This window comes from Saccoglossus kowalevskii, chromosome 1 (assembly GCF_978046115.1).
Source record: "Saccoglossus kowalevskii chromosome 1, keSacKowa6.1, whole genome shotgun sequence".
NCBI lineage: Eukaryota > Metazoa > Hemichordata > Enteropneusta > Harrimaniidae > Saccoglossus > Saccoglossus kowalevskii.
The window spans coordinates 34,677,096-34,690,356 of NC_140641.1; the positions used below are offsets into that span (position 1 = coordinate 34,677,096).

The 13,261-nt window shown below is 35.5% G+C and overlaps 1 protein-coding gene across 1 annotated transcript; it reads right to left on the reverse strand.

Annotated features, from left to right (window-relative positions):
- Positions 1–1,406: 1,406 nt before the first annotated feature.
- On the reverse strand, positions 1,407–10,240 carry LOC100371142 (lysosomal aspartic protease-like). The gene is made up of 9 exons (XM_002731871.4): positions 10,089–10,240; positions 6,772–6,910; positions 6,067–6,190; positions 4,477–4,595; positions 4,018–4,217; positions 3,668–3,790; positions 3,212–3,359; positions 2,943–3,041; positions 1,407–2,012 (listed from the first exon to the last, which is right to left on the reverse strand). The coding sequence occupies exons 1-9, from the start codon at positions 10,142–10,144 to the stop codon at positions 1,851–1,853; spliced, it is 1,170 nt and encodes a 389-aa protein (XP_002731917.1). The 5' UTR covers positions 10,145–10,240; the 3' UTR covers positions 1,407–1,850.
- Between the last annotated feature and the right edge of the window lie 3,021 nt (positions 10,241–13,261).

A 13,261-nucleotide genomic window follows, 5' to 3' on the forward strand; every position in this document is an offset into this window, starting at 1 on the left:
TATTTAGGCGGAGACTTAATTGCAATTCAATTCAACTCAACTGAACAGAAAGCTTTCATCTGACTATATTTTATCATTGTTATGGGACATTCAAAATAGTGTGCATGGCCAGTAATTAAGTTGTTTCGTTTTTTAGATGAGAATCCAGTTTCTATGATGCAAGGTAATATCCCAGGAGAGTTGATGTATTTTATGACCATGTAAATGCTGTGCTGTCATGAGAAATTGTTAAGCAATTTTTAGAATTTAATATAGTATCAGAAAGAAAATTGTGTATGTATATTGTACATTAAAGAAATTCTCTTGCATTTGAACTTTACTTAGTAAACAAAGTGCTAGATATACATCAGTTCTAAAGTAAAATATCAATTTTGTGCCTATACCATGTATATCAAACGTGGCGGGGTCAAAGCCTTTACATTGAAATTTGGGAGAGTGTCAAATAAACTGGCAATAGCAGCTGATAATACGCAAACTTTGTGATCAATAAAAAACATCCTAATATAATGCATTTTTTTTAATGGTACCATCTTGTAATTGAATGCCCCAAAACCATCTCACTTGTAGAAATAATGCCCACCCGAGAGATTTCGTATTGAGTTTCCTACCGTCCGAATTATTCGACTATTTTCCATGGAGTAAAAAAAAAATGAAATCTTGCATTTTAATCAATGCGATAAATTTACATCAGACTCAACCAAGAAAACCATTGTATTCAAGTGGATAGTGGCCATTTTGTTAGTATTATAACTCTTACCGTATGTTCCCATGGCAGATGTGCCTCATGTCAAATTGCAAAAAAAATCATAAATTGAGAATGATGTAACAGTAGTACTTTTTGTTCTGAATTATTTCATAAATCAAGATTTTAAAGCGTTAAAAAATGAAATCCCATGGAATTTTTTTAATAATTATTTTTGCAAAAAATATTGGGACAAGCTTTTCAAAACAAGTCCGACGCACATAAAATAGCTCCATGATTTACACAATACATAAACCAATTATCACGACAAACTCTCAAAAATGTAGTAGTTTAAAGTCCTATTTAAATTTACTGACAATGACTTAAAGGACAGACTCTGAAATAGGACAACGTGACCCTATGTGCTGGCACAGGTTTATTATTGGAAACTCCCGCTTGAAGGCATTTATCGAATACAACAGCCTGTAAATCACACAAGCACGATTTAAAAGTGTGATTATTAGTTCTACCTTGAAAAACTGACAAAATTGAACATTTCGGCTGAAATGCACCATGAAAGTGCATTAATTTATGCAAATGTTGAACGCATCATTTTCTTAGGAATAATTCAATGCATACCACACGACACTGCACGACATTAAACTACATGGTGGTTCAGAGATATTTCTTCTCCTTAAAACAATTACATCCAATACAACAAAAATTGCATAGCTTTAAAGTATCCATATCTTTATCCCATTTATATAAACAATGAAAGCAAATCATTATTCACCAGCATAGGTAATATTATAAATCATATCTTTCAATTATTTTAAAATGTATACACTTCACCATTTATCAAAATCATTGTAATTTTTTAGGACAATATTATAGTTGTCATAATACAAACTAAACAGATTCTTTTATACGACTCAGATACTGAAAGCATGATTACCGGGTATATGATACAACAACACAGTTAAGAATTTGCAATAATTATTTTTTTAATAAATGACTTGCATGAAGAAAAAAAAAATTATTAGGAGTTGTTCAAGGAAGTGAAAATGTCCTTGCTCCAATATTTATTGGTAAATAGACTTTAAAGAAACTTAACAATTGGGTTTTGAGACGGTAAACTGAATATGAAAAGACAATGATTAAGCAGAGTTTATACAGCAGTGGCAAAACCAACTCTATCATTGCCACGATCAAATTCTGTATAAAATCTTCCAATGAAGACATCACCAAGAATCCAGATGGGACCCATAGGAGGTGGAATGTCCATACCCATAAAACCACTCAAACATAATGTCACACCAGATTGAGATACCTGCAAGTAGAAGACAATGGCTATCAAACATGCATATACCATGTACAGTTACAAAATTAAATCATTAATAAGGCAACACCAACAAATGTATTTGGGTAAATGATGTGGTGCAAGGTATTAAAAGTTAACCATATTTATAATGTAGGTAAAACATACCACATTTTATCAAAATAGAGAATAAATCAACAGAGGGAAATTATAAGACACTGATAGGCAAATGTATTACAAATACAAATGTACTGTAGTTATAATAGCATTACTTTCAAATGTGCACAATTTACGATGGCTATGTTTTTTTCACACACAAATTTCAAACACTTTTTTATAAAGATCAAATGAAATTTAACTTCAGTACAGCCATCCCAACAATATAAATATCACTACTATATCATCAACTCCACTAAAGGCCACTATACCATGGTCAACCCGTCATTATTGTCAGTATACTCACACATGCATGCACTGTCATAAGTCACTATTGAAAAAATTGTGCTATATATCAAGTAAAACAAGCAGTCTGCGGCTGAGATAGCAATGCACATTTCAACTAAAAACTGAAGATATCATACGAAAATGAACAATATGTATAGTATCAAAGCAATCGGACTTGCTGTTTTCAACAAGAAATCAAAAATATCACTTTTTACCAATAATATTCATCAAAATGAGATAATTGAAGATATCATCACGAAATGAACAAATCTGAGAGAGGTCCACATGTAGTACCCTATATATGTAATATCAAAGCAATTGGACTTGTGGTTTTTCTATAAGAGGTCTACCCAAGGGACATACACACCAAGTATCAAATCATTCAGGCTTGTAGTTTTCAAGAAGTTGACACGGATGCCGGAGGACAGTCACTCGTATGATAAGCTTCGCTCGACGAAGTCAACAGCGGAGCTAAACAAATCAGATATGAAACCTTACCTGCATGATATAGTCTCTTCCTTTCAGAATGAATGGTTTATTGTTCAACACAAATGTAATGTCAGGTAGCGAGTCAATTTTATTGCAGTTGACCATATACTGAGGGGGGAAAAAAAAGAATAAATCCTGATGCAAATTGGTTTTATTAGAGTTGATGTACTTCAACCGATTAAAATACTTGGCATGACTTGTTAGTTTTAAATGTCTACTAGCCCGAGAAGACTGGAAACAGATTTGTGAGTGTTATAACATAATCATATGTAAATTACCTCTCCAGAAACTATTGGGGTAGCTCCAATAGCTTTGTTGATGGCTTGAACTTCTTCAGTTGGTCCAGCTATCAAAGAAGTACCAGTATCTGCAATAGCTTGACAGCCACCCTTACAGAACTGTGAGGCTGAACCACCAAGGGTTATACTGCAACAAAGTTGAAAACAACCCTTCAGATCAGTAATTGTCTCTAAATCCTAATTGTCTGGCATTAGTAAATGTATAGTGAATTGAGATTTTACTAAAAATCTGAAGATGAAAGTAAAAATTACCCTTCTTGCTTTCCTTTAATTATGAATTTTACTTACAATAACAATCCAGTTACTGCCCCAGCCTAGTCCACCATGTTAAGATCTGAGTATTATTTTATTGTGTATTCAATCATTCCTGTCAACACATGTACTAAAATACAAATGAATTTAAATGTCAAGTTATATACTTTTAAGAGTTCTTACCCATCCATCTTGAATTGCCAGTAACCTTTCCTTGTGACAGGTACATAAGTAAAATTGCCAGTGTAATACTTAGGATCTGAACCACCAAGGAACAGCTCACCGCCTTGAGAGTCGTTCACATTCCTGTCAAAATAAAATGAAAATAATAATTGACAATTAAGATAACTATTTTTCATTCATCTCCTGTTAATAATGCGTACAAAGTTTTTAGTCTCACTACAAGACCAATCTGAGAAACACTTGTTTCAGTCAAATAAATTAAAAGATAAAAACATTGTATATTTGCATTTTCTTATCAACCTTCTTTCTCACATCAGAATGTTGCCAATTAATAAATTGTATGGTCTCACCTGTCAAGGTAGAATGAAAACACTGGTTTTTCAATTAATTGTTGCTGAATCATATTGTCGATTACAGGCACGACCCCATCAACAGAGATCTGTGGATAACCCATACCCAGTATTCCATCAAACTTGGCAGCTACAAATGCAAGACCAGGTTCTTTCGTAGCTTCAGCAAATGTTTGACTCTTTGCAACAACATCACTGATCTACAGATGAAAGGTGATTAAATTACAATATGGCTGCTTCTTTAGATTTGGTCAGGGAAACATTTATACTCATAAATTGTATTTTACATTGAAATGCATGGGATATTCTTTTAAACCAGGAAACAAAGACAGCAAATACTTATTGGCATTTCCAGAGGAAAAATATGTAACTGTTCCTTTTGTTCCAGAATTTTTAATTTTGATGTTCTCAATGCTAAGGTAATTTATGAGAGGAGGCTCTGAAATGATTATAACTTACTGCTATGGAATCTTCACTGAGGAAGCCTTCCATGCTGCCAGAACCATACTGAATTTCAAACTTTGTACCATTCACTTTGTATGTACTGGATTTAGTACTATCATATTTCTTGTGGAACACTGCAAAAAACAATTGGAAATGATTAGACTTAATATGCATTAATTATGAAAAAAAAGAATGATGCGCTGCCGATTATTACATGGCTGCTCACCCGGTCTGGGCGGTCCGCAAGAATGCGTGGCGATTTAGTATGGATCGTCATTATTTGCGTAACCAGCTTGTCGTAGACTGAGTTATTCGTAGGGACGTCCCATATCTTTGGCTTCACCTTTCTGGTATCCCTTGGATTTTCTCCAGTCCGAGTTTTAGTTTGCCGTTCAGAGAATGAAACATTATCATACCCGAATTATTTTTAAAATTTTGTTATTTAACAGCGATAAAATCAGAGATTATATAGAATCTAAAAATCTAATAAGTATAATATTTGATAATTTCTACATAATTTGTTATTAAAATTTGCCTCATAAGTGTTGAATAATTTAGTACTAACTTTGCTGATTAGGTGAAATTAGCTGTATTGACCAATCACATCACAGATTTAAAGTGTGACGTCACTTTCAAAGTGTGTAATACCAAAAATATCACACGGGTGTTATTACACGGAAAGTGCATGATACATGTGATAAATGCTTGTTGGTAATTCTGGAGATGAAAATAATAACTGGACAGCACATTGTACCAATCAATCAATGGTATTTTACAGTCATTGCCACACGCGCAAAAGTAATATTTTCCAGCATTGGCAGTATAACAGGAAAATATTGTTAGTCAGAATTGCTGGAGAAAACAATAGTACACATGACCCAAGGCATGCTGGGAAAACCTTTTGAATTTGGTCAAACTTAGTTTTTTGGAAATTTTACAAAAATTATAGCTTATGGAACCTAACTTTTGTTTTAGCACACCCATTTCCATGACAACACACATTTCATAGCATAATGCACACTATAAACAAGCCCAAGTTTGAAATCAAAGTTGGTGACCTTTGAAACAAAGATTGAAATGTATTATAACATTTTTTTTTCACTACTACAGTATTTATCTGGAATATCGCCCACCACAAAAGATTGACCATAGGCGATGTTCCAGCATCCTTTGATGCAGCCAAAACAGAAACTAACACGATAGTAAAAATAATTATTTATTCAAGAGTGTGAATTAGCATCAGCAGATTTAGTGAGAATTTCATGTACATAACACCAGTGTCATTCCGATGGAGTTTTGTGGAAAGTATACAAATGTAGTAATAGAATAGTTTTTTTAATGAATTAGGTGCACGAAACCAAGAAATCTGTTGATGCCGGGCGTGGATGTGAAAACCGATGATTGTACAAACATTTTTGACAAAAAAATCCCAAAGCATCACTCTTGTTTTCCCATTTTCAGTCCCACCCATTTAAATAAGACTTTGGGGGTAAAAAATAATTATTCAACACTTGCTAACTAAGAATTTCCAATTTTTTCCTCATACCAACACAGTACACAAGTCAAGGTTGAATTGTGGGAGTTTAGAATATTGGTTTTACTTACAACAAGCAATATCAGTGATTGGGCATTTCTTGGAAGGAACCCACAAGTTGGAAGAACCAGTATCGAAGACTACATTGAACTTCTGTTGAGGAGTACCAAGACCAATTTCTCCATAATATTGTGCCTAAATTTAATGTATACAAATAGTTTATATTAATGACAAGATCTGGGTGGAGACTTCAGTAAGACAATGAAACATAGTGCGACTATTACCACCTTGCCTATCTAGAATCTAGAAACTATATAACAAAGATGACTTTGTCACATGACTTTCACTTCTTGTCCAATGCATTGGTTGCATGTGCAACAGTGCTCAAGACATTACAGTTACTTTACGGCAAATTGAGTAGGAAAGTCTTTAAGCGATGCTATAAAGTTTTCCCCAGAGCATTATGGGTAGGAGCAATACACCATTTAGTAAAACAATAAATACAGAAACTTAGTTATTGTAACTATGAGAAAGCTTTACGACCAACAACGAGATTGACAACGAGATTGACAACGAGATTGACAACGAGATTGACAACGAGATTGACAACGAGATTGACAACGAGATTGACAACGAGATTGACAACGAGATTGACAACGAGATTGACAACGAGATTGACAACGAGATTGACAACGAGATTGACAACGAGATCAGACAAAGCAAGTTAAAATCATTAAAGCTTTGTAAAAACAATATTAGAGCAATTATCTACTTACATCCAGATAGTTCTTTAAAACTTCAGGAATTGGTGCTCCTTGAGTGTACTTGAGTGAACCAGATAATGCCAGGTCTTTAATGGTCACCCCTACATCAGACAATTGACGACGAACGCTGCGGAATTTATGTAGATGAATTCTACGAAATAAGAAGATAACTAATTTGATACTGAATTTGGAACAAGTATGGACTATGGATCAAAAAAATGATTACCGTAAAACCTGTAATAGAAGCCACATCCCTAATAGAAGCCGCACCAATTCTTTTTGAACAATTGAGAACCAAAAATACACCATTTCTCATATGTGTAGATGCTCTAATAGAAGCCGCATCCTATATGTTGCATTGTACCATTTTAATAGAAGCCGCAGCTTTTAAAACAGATTTTATTTTACAGTATCAGTAATATGTCAGAACACCTTAAAAGGGAAAATGTTCCATAATCTGAAGTCTAACCCTAACACTCAAAAGCACCCACAACACACACAATGTATATGCATTTACAAGAGCATTTATAAGTGGGAGGATCACTGGGAGCAGGGTTGGGATTAGAGTTACAGGTGGGGAACACTTGCCCTTAAAAACACAATGAACAGTAGAACGAGACGTGCATGATAATTCATTGCCAACAAATTTTTTTAAATACAGTCTTCCAATATTGAACCAAGTACAGGGTACAGTGACCCCTCACTAAGTCACCCCCCAGTAAATTGCGGTTTTGGCCAAGTTGCGGGCAGATAGCTCACAAAAATTCTATTGTGTTTTTCTGGCACTTTTGAAGTAAAAGAACTAAATGTTTTGTTTCATTGTGTATTTAATTGGCAGTTAAAGAGCTAGAGGAGACAACTTAACACCTACTGGTCATCAAATACTGAGATACAAAGAGTGACTGCGGCCTAACTTGCGGTGTGATGGTATGAAGTTTTTACTTTACGTACTTCTCGGCTGGTCTCCATTGATAAAGCTCTATGAAACTCCCTGCAATGAGTTGAATCCATGAGGACATGAACTCTGATGTTGTTCAATAAATAAAACATACTATAAATAAACCCTTGTGTATATATGTGCTTTTTATCCATCTTCAATCAATAACCCCCCTTTCACAAGAGCCCTCTGCAAGTTGCAACCTCCGATAAGTCAGCTTTTGCTTTGATCCAGACACTCGCGACTTAGTGAGGGGCCACTGTATAATGCAGCAAAATTTGTTGCAGTTCAACCAGTGGACAATGACACCATTTGTATTTTTAATTAAATGAGCCAAAATAAAGTAGTGTCTAAACGTATAACACAGATAATGACTATTATAAGCATGGTTGTTGATGTCGATAAGTCTAAATATAAGAAGTCACATGCTTGATGTGGATAAACGTGTACCACTCCTTTGACAACAGATCCTCATTGATACAATATTATAATGGCTTCTAATTATTGCTACAGTAAATCACAAAACAAAATGTTGCATACTGCTCATGTTGAACTGTCCATTTGATTTCTGATGTATTCTATTCACCATCTTTGCGGTTTGGTACTGATGTATAGTGTAGTAAGTGATACAAGTTTATCATAAGAATATGCACAAAGGCAGTATATGGTGATGAGATCTATGAAAATTATGGACAAAACAGTATGATTACCACATTAACTTGTATGAAGTATGCACAAAGGCAGTATTGCTGACCATCTTGATCTGTGCAAAGTAGGCACACATGTGAAGGTAGTATTGGTGACCGTACTGACCTCTGCTGAACTATTAAACAAGCAGTGACAATGCACTGACCCAGTGTTTTTACCAGTAGTCTAACAAATACAAAAGAGCCCCAGAAATCATCTGTATGCCAAATTCAACACAGTATGACTGGAAGTATATAGACTTAAATATGTGGTCATTATATTATACAGAAAAATTAGCATGAATACCATTAAAATAAAAAAAAAAACATTTTAAAGTTGGCTGCTTTTGTTTGAATCTCAAACTGTTATTTTGACTTCCAAAATGACCACCAGTCCGCCATATTTGATTAAAACTGTAGTAACATGAATGGGCTTGAGTATGTAGATTTGAATATGAACGGTCAAAGAATGTCTGAGCAATGGCGCACAGAAGGACAGACTGAACCAAAATTAATAATACCCAATTTCAAACTTAATAGTGTAGGGAATGTATTCTAAATTCCATTCTCAATTCACTTCACTGTGCTTACAGTAATATGCAACGTAATATGCATTTTATTCAACACCCATAATTTATTGAACTTGCTAGGGTCAATGAACTGTACATTAATCTTAGGACGATGCATGTATTGAGACAAAAACAAAATTAATTTGAATTTTTCTTCATGGAATAGCAGTTCATAAACCTGTATTCATTCAATTTACATATTCTACATACATGTAACACATCTGGTTAATTATTTCTAACTGATATGTAAATCTACATCCTGGTCCTGTCACTAACAGGATTGAAGTACATTTAATGGGTATATTTTACGACCCAAGATTTAATGGTCTTTAGGTGATAGAAAAAACTAAATAAAAAAATATTCTGTCTGACACCCACATACTACCTGGAGTAGTCAGAATGAAAATAACATTTGCTCTTATTTCTTGAAGTCAAAGCATCTCAAGTGAAGTCAAAGCATCTCAAGTGAATTCTGACAGTCGCTTGAGTTGATAGAACACTTGCATCATTTTATGAATAAGACCACATTGCAAGTTTGATGTAGCTGTTGCATAGTAGTTTGACCAGACTCTAATTTTAGTGTAACAATTGAAGACATTTATAAAGTGGATTTATCCAAGTCTATTAGTTATGCCAGGCAACATTTCCAGACATTGAAGGAACTGTTATCTCTTCTGATTTATGCTTTGGTGTTAACTGCAAGAGCATGTGTGCAAATCAGTTTCTCAAACCTGATACTGCTGAACACTCTTTGACAAATGAAAGACGGCAGAGACAAACATTTATTTTTTGAATCAACAGGTGCTGCGTACATTCCATTACCAAACTTGAATTTGTTAGGACCACGTGAAATGCTTATAAGGGTTGCTGAATTTTTAGCAGCTTTGATTGGCTTTCAACAATTTTTTTTTTCAAATAATTATAAAAGTAAGTGATTGACTAAAAACTATACTCTGGGTCAGGTGGCAATTGTATGGTGAACACTGCTCCCTACGCCATCTCCCCAGGATACCAACTCTTACTTGCACTGGTGACGTCGCGCGGTACGCACAATGATCCACGGACGTACGAATGCAATGGTTTATAGTGGTGCACATTACACAATTCTTGTATTATTGTAGGTTGTGCGAAGCTTACCTTTGAAGGCCACAAGCCAGGCCAACAAACAGGAGGCAAATGAGCAAAGTCCTCATTTCTTGGGTAAAACAGACGCACCAAAACAGAACCAACTCCCTGGACACAAACAAGACTTAATTGATCACAAGGCAAAGTGGCTCACAATCACGTGTTAGAAATTGTCATGTGATACGGTAATGGAACTCCGCCAATGGCTGTATCCCCTCTGGTGACATACAATGTCATCTCATCACATTGAGCAAACGGCAGAATGGGGAGATTGAAGCGCATAGTACTCAATAATTTACACGGATAATCTCAAAGTATCAAGCAATATGTCTCAGAATTAAATGCTTTCAATTTCTTGTTTTCATAAGCAAAGAAAATATTATTCAGGGGTGGTTGATCAATATGTTCAACAGCCACTACTGTATGATTGTTATAACTTTGTGTGAATTCTATATGTTTTCATTAGAGATGGAATAGCATATTGAGATTTTATTTTTCCTTTTCAAATTATCACAGACGTAACCAGAGCCACAACAGACCATAAAGACTATGCTGCAATGCTCCAATCATTGTGTCACCGCAGATGGCGCTCTCCGGGTTAAGTGAGGTCATAGTTCGGATTATTGGTACCTATCTCTAAGATACTTTACACGAATATATATATATATAGTTTATTTACAAAATACAAAATAATATTATGCAAAATAGATAATTGTATGAGTTTTCAGGCTTATTTATCTAAATATGTATTTAATTGAAGATTATTCTGCACAACTGCGAACGAGGTGCATCTGGCTGTAGTTGCAAAATGGCGACCTGCGAGTCTCCTATTGTTATGTTCTAGTCAATAGTTGGTAATATAGCCTGGTCGATGTTGCATCCCATTGTTTCTGCTGACAGGTGTATCAAGTAAGAGGTCAGTAAACATGAAATTCTGGTTGGATAACTTCGTTACGGCTAATACCGAAAGTTACCCAAGTTTAAACCAAGCTCCGTTCACAGTCCTAAGTTGTTGGACTGCGCTCCTTTTTTTGTGAATCTGCCGGTAACAAATGATTACTCTAATTACGATCATTTAATCGTAATTTTACGTGTCGCTATGTGACAAATTGCAACAGTTTATTGTTATGTGTATATATGCGTCGTTTTCTTCGACAGAATTTTTGATCCGCGGCGTACGTAGGGCTCCACGTAATATCACGATCGTCAAAATAGTCGTGTTCAGCCATAGCTGCAGTTCTGTAGCTCGCTTGGTTTCGCTGTCGGTTATTTTGTTCGTCGTGGTGTTAACGCGAAACCAGGGAGCTACAGTTCCATCCTATGCGAGTTACCATATTTTACCGACCTGAAATCAGGTCGGGCCGTAACAGCCGTTTTTTTTCATTATTTTCGCCTCAAGTTTCTACTTTTCTACTGTCGATGGGTCCCGAAACTATTTCATCAATTATTTTGAGGGCGATTGTCCGAAATTGGTCGATTTCACGACGAAAACTGCGTGAAATGGGAAAACTGTGACGCCTTGTGACGTCACGATAACTTATTCAAGATGGCGGCAAACGCGGGGATTTCGCTGTAGTTTTCCGCGGTTTTCGTCGTGAAATCGACCAATTTCGGACAATCGCCCTCAAAATAATTGATGAAATAGTTTCGGGACCCATCGACAGTAGAAAAGTAGAAACTTGAGGCGAAAATAATGAAAAAAAACGGCTGTTACGGCCCGACCTGATTTCAGGACGGTAAAATATGGTAAGTCGCATAGGATGGAACTGTAGCTCCCTGGTTTCGCGTTAACACCATGACGAACAAAATAACCGACAGCGAAACCAAGCGAGCTACAGAACTGCAGCTAGTTCAGCCACAGTCACTTGGGGGCTGAAAATGTGTTCAGCCATGGTTCAGGCTACGAGGTATGTACGGGTACCTCAAAAGCGTATCTGAGGGCGAGTTATGCATGTAATATCGATTCTTTTGTTTTATTACTAGTTCTATAAATAAAATCCATTAACTTAACAGTAAACCTGGTTTTTATTGGGGAATATTTGGAGATGTCGATAGAACGAATTAAGTGAGAAGCTAGGTTCAGGTTCAGAGTTGTCAGGGCCAATATTCAATCTGTTGTTCAGTCATCTTCGCCAGCCAAGGACCATTTATAAGGCTGAAGCCTCTACATTTGTTCTTGGGCCGGTTATGAATGGCTGGGTTCAGCGAAACCACCTGATTCGGACGATGTCGTTCAGTATACTTACTATAGTTTCAACATTGTGATCTAACGTACACACTTTGTGATACCAGGAGATGGAGAACAAGTTTGATTGTGGTCGGTATCATTTCATTTCTTGGTGCCATTCAGGTGTTCATTATTAATCATTGTCGTTGAAAGAACGCAATCTTGAGTTGGACTGTACTATTTCTGATTGACTGTGGATTATTTAAAAGGTATAAAATGTTACAAATTTGCTAAAACTTATTAACAACAAATGGATATATAAAATTCGTTAAAAATCTTACAACAATTCAGAACTACTCTTTTTTTTATTTATTTGTTGTGTCGCTTCAAGTAAAATACAACTCTGATACTGCTCAAAATACATGACCAATATTCAGTGTGAGTGATGTCATCATTCTTTGTGGTTCTCGTACTGCTCAAAATACATGATTAATATTCATCAAAGCTATACATTTACATAGAAATTTCAAAAACTTTGAAGTAGTCAGGTCAGTGCAACACTTTAAATAACTTTTCTCATTTTTTGATGTGTTTCCCAAGCTTTCCAGTTTTATTCACAATATAAAATTCAGTATTCTGAATGCCCTGAACAAAGTCCTGAAATCCCTCAAAACATGGTATTTTTTGTTGACATTGTGCTATGTAAATAAACTTCTTGGCAACCAAAATTAAAAAATTCAATAGTTGCGACATTAAATTATCTCCCAATAAACAGAATTACTCTGTAATAATACGACGTGGTGATGATGACTGAACGTGAACGGTATTTCCTTTGGAGGTGGTGCTGAATTCGATAAAAGGATAAAATAAACAGTCAGAACAGCAGTGAAGTATAAAAATGACAAGTGAACTGCTGGCGTAGCAGATTTTTTCAGCGGGCGCAAAAAAGTTGCATACACCAAACCTCCACCCCTGGTATACAGTTACGAAAGGGCTACCAACATCCCCCGACACTTTC

What these genes read in the sequence shown, in the direction of transcription:
- LOC100371142 (XM_002731871.4), bottom strand. Translation starts at nt 10,144, where the DNA reads ATGAGGACTTTGCTCATTTGCCTCCTGTTTGTTGGCCTGGCTTGTGGC. An exon ending in AATCACTGATATTGCTTGTT is followed by an intron (nt 4,596 to 6,066) that starts GTAAGTAAAACC and finishes TGTTTTTTGCAG; the next exon opens with TGTTCCACAAGAAATATGAT. An exon ending in TTTTCATTCTACCTTGACAG is followed by an intron (nt 3,791 to 4,017) that starts GTGAGACCATAC and finishes TTATTTTGACAG; the next exon opens with GAATGTGAACGACTCTCAAG.